Genomic DNA, 2459 nt, shown 5'->3' with positions numbered 1-2459 from the left:
GCCCCCTGGTCCTCAGATGCCTGGTGCTGGGGATCTGCCCTGGCTGGTCTGGGGCAGCAGAGAAAGAGGTGCTGGGTTTGGGAGGAGAAAAGGGGTGGAGTCAGGGATGTCCTGGGGGAGATAGCAGCAGGAGGGGCCCAGCGGACACCTTCCCCAGCTAGCGCTCCAGAGAAGGGAGGCAGGGCACATACAAAGGTCACAGGGAGCCAAGCCATCCGAGCCTGCTATGAAAAGGTGTAGCTCTGTCAGCAGATTAAGTTCCTGCTCCCCAAAGAGGGTGCTGGAGGGGAGGGCGGAGGAAGGCTTGGAAAGGTCACGCAGGGTGGGGGGGAGCTGGCAACGAACTAGGAACTGGGAAGTCCCCCGGGGAGAATGGCAAGCCACTGGGCCAGAGATGCCAGCGTGGCAGCAACTCTGGTGCCAGGGCGGCCTGGGGGAGGGGGAAAGGGAATGGCCAGAGGTTTCTGAGGACGCAGATGTTGCTAGGAGAAGCTAGAAGGGAGTTGTTTGAGATCTTTGTATTTTGTGAACAAACACTGAGATCCATTGGAGTTGTGTGGATCCTGGCGGAGGTCAGCCAAGGGGTCCCTGGCAGCCCTTGCCCCCTCCCTCCAGTGGCTATGATACTTCTTGAGCCATTTGACAGGATTCCTGGTCGGTGTGAGGCAGCAACTGGCAGCTTCTGCCCTGCTACCTTCTCCCCCCACCCTCTCCATACACACCCCAGGCAGGCCACACTGGGACTTGCTTCTGCTCCTCCCAGAGAGCGGGAAGACAGCTGCACATCTGGAGAGGGACAGGGCAACTCCATTTCTGGCAAGGTGTGGTGGCAAGAGGCCGCAGGCTGCCTGGCAGTTCGGGGTCGCCGGGCGCGTGGCTGGGCCCCACAGCCTTCATGCTCCAATGAAAAGCTGAGAAGACTCTGCTCCACGAGAAGTCCCAGAGATCCTGGTGCCCAAGCTTCTGCCCGTCTCCGCTGGGGTAAAGAAGCGGCCTGGCCTGGGTCCTGGCCCCACTCACATGTGTTCTGGATGGTTCTGCAGGCAGCGGATGAATTCACCCACTGGCTGGCCCTCATAGCACACCTTGTACACAGCCATGAACAAGGGGAACCTATAGTGGGAGGGAGGGGCTCAGCTTAGCCCCCCACTCCTGGCCCTCTTTCCCCCCCCATCCCCCGCCCGCCATTCACCGCCTGTCCTCCAGTCTCCTGCCCTCCCACCTTGGAGCTCAGGCTGATAATGACCACCTGCTGAGAATCTGAACTCCTGAGCCCTGGGTTTTAGGGTCTGGCTGCTAACTGTCCTGCTCCCTATCATGTTGAACTTGCCTGCATGATTCCCTGGCTTGAATTGTTTGTTCCTGTTGGGCAAAACCCACTTAACCCCCCTGAGCCTCAGAGTCAACAGCTGTAAGATGGGGCTAGTATAACAAAGTAGTGAAGATATGACCGTGTGTGTGAAGAGCTGATTATGTACTATATGAAAGTGCTCAGGCCGGGCATGGTGGCTCAAGCCTGTAATCCCAGCACTTTAGGAAGGCGAGAGGATTGCCAGAGCCCAGGGGCGCAATACCAGTCTGAGCAACTTGGCGAGACTTCGTTTCTACAATAAATCAAAACAATTAGCTGGTGTGGTGGCGCATGCCTATAGTTCCAGCCACGTGGAAGGCTGAGGTGGAAGGATCTCCTGAGCCCAGCAGGTTAAGGCTGCAGTGACTATGAGTGTGCTATTGCACTCTAGCCTGGCCAACAGAGTGAGACTCCAACTCAAAAAAATAAAATAAAAAAAGTGCTCAATCGCTGGGCTTGATGGCTCAGCCCGTAATACCACGCCTTTGGGAGGCTGAGGTGAGTGGATTGCCTGAGCCTGCGGGCAATGCCCGTTTCCTTCTTCCCACCGGATGGTGCCCGGTTGTTCCCTTCACCAGGAGGCTCCACCTGGCTTGCCATGAGATCTTCCGAGCCTGTCTCATGCTCTTCATCTAGTGTTCTTTCCCAAGCAGCAGAGCTCTGCTCTGAGCAGTCCAGCTCTCCCCAACCCTTTTTCTGTGCCCCCTGGAAAGAAGCACCTTGAAGCAGAGCCCATCCTTCTCATACCTCAGCACTCAGGAAAGGATTTAGGAGACAGAAGGGTCAGCCCTGGGGGAGAGGCTCAGACTGGGGGTGACAGCCAGAAAAGCGAGACGGTCACATGACATTCCTGCTGCCCCAGAGCAGAGGACAAGGCAGAAAGGACACAGAGGGGTCCGAGTAATGTAGTGTGAAGCGCACTAGACTGGAAAGAGCGCAAAGCCCATGAGTGAGCTGGGGACAATGGGCATTCCAGACTCTCCATGCTCCAGTCTCTTTGTCTGAAACAGGGGAACCTCCCCTCTCTGTCTACTTTGCAGACCGCGGCGGGTTCAGGACAGCAGTGAGCGGGGAGGGTGCATCGGGCCACGGCCCCCTCACCCCGCCG

General features: G+C 57.5%; 1 protein-coding gene across 2 annotated transcripts in view; it reads right to left on the bottom strand.

Moving 5' to 3' along the window:
• Positions 1–503: 503 nt before the first annotated feature.
• GPD1 (glycerol-3-phosphate dehydrogenase 1) overlaps positions 504–2459 on the bottom strand; it is a 6545-nt gene continuing 4589 nt past the window's right edge. For both annotated transcript variants that reach the window (XM_008062272.2, XM_008062273.2), the window contains exon 8: positions 504–1113. In XM_008062272.2, the coding sequence (XP_008060463.1) occupies positions 1017–1113 (97 nt within the window). In that variant the 3' untranslated portion in view covers positions 504–1016. The remainder of the gene's footprint in view (positions 1114–2459) is intronic.

This window comes from Carlito syrichta, unplaced genomic scaffold (assembly GCF_000164805.1).
Source record: "Carlito syrichta isolate Samal-C Ts95f unplaced genomic scaffold, Tarsius_syrichta-2.0.1 Scaffold305684, whole genome shotgun sequence".
NCBI classification, from domain to species: domain Eukaryota; kingdom Metazoa; phylum Chordata; class Mammalia; order Primates; family Tarsiidae; genus Carlito; species Carlito syrichta.
Note: the sequence above shows the minus strand (reverse complement) of the source record. Positions and strands in the feature narration are given on the sequence as shown.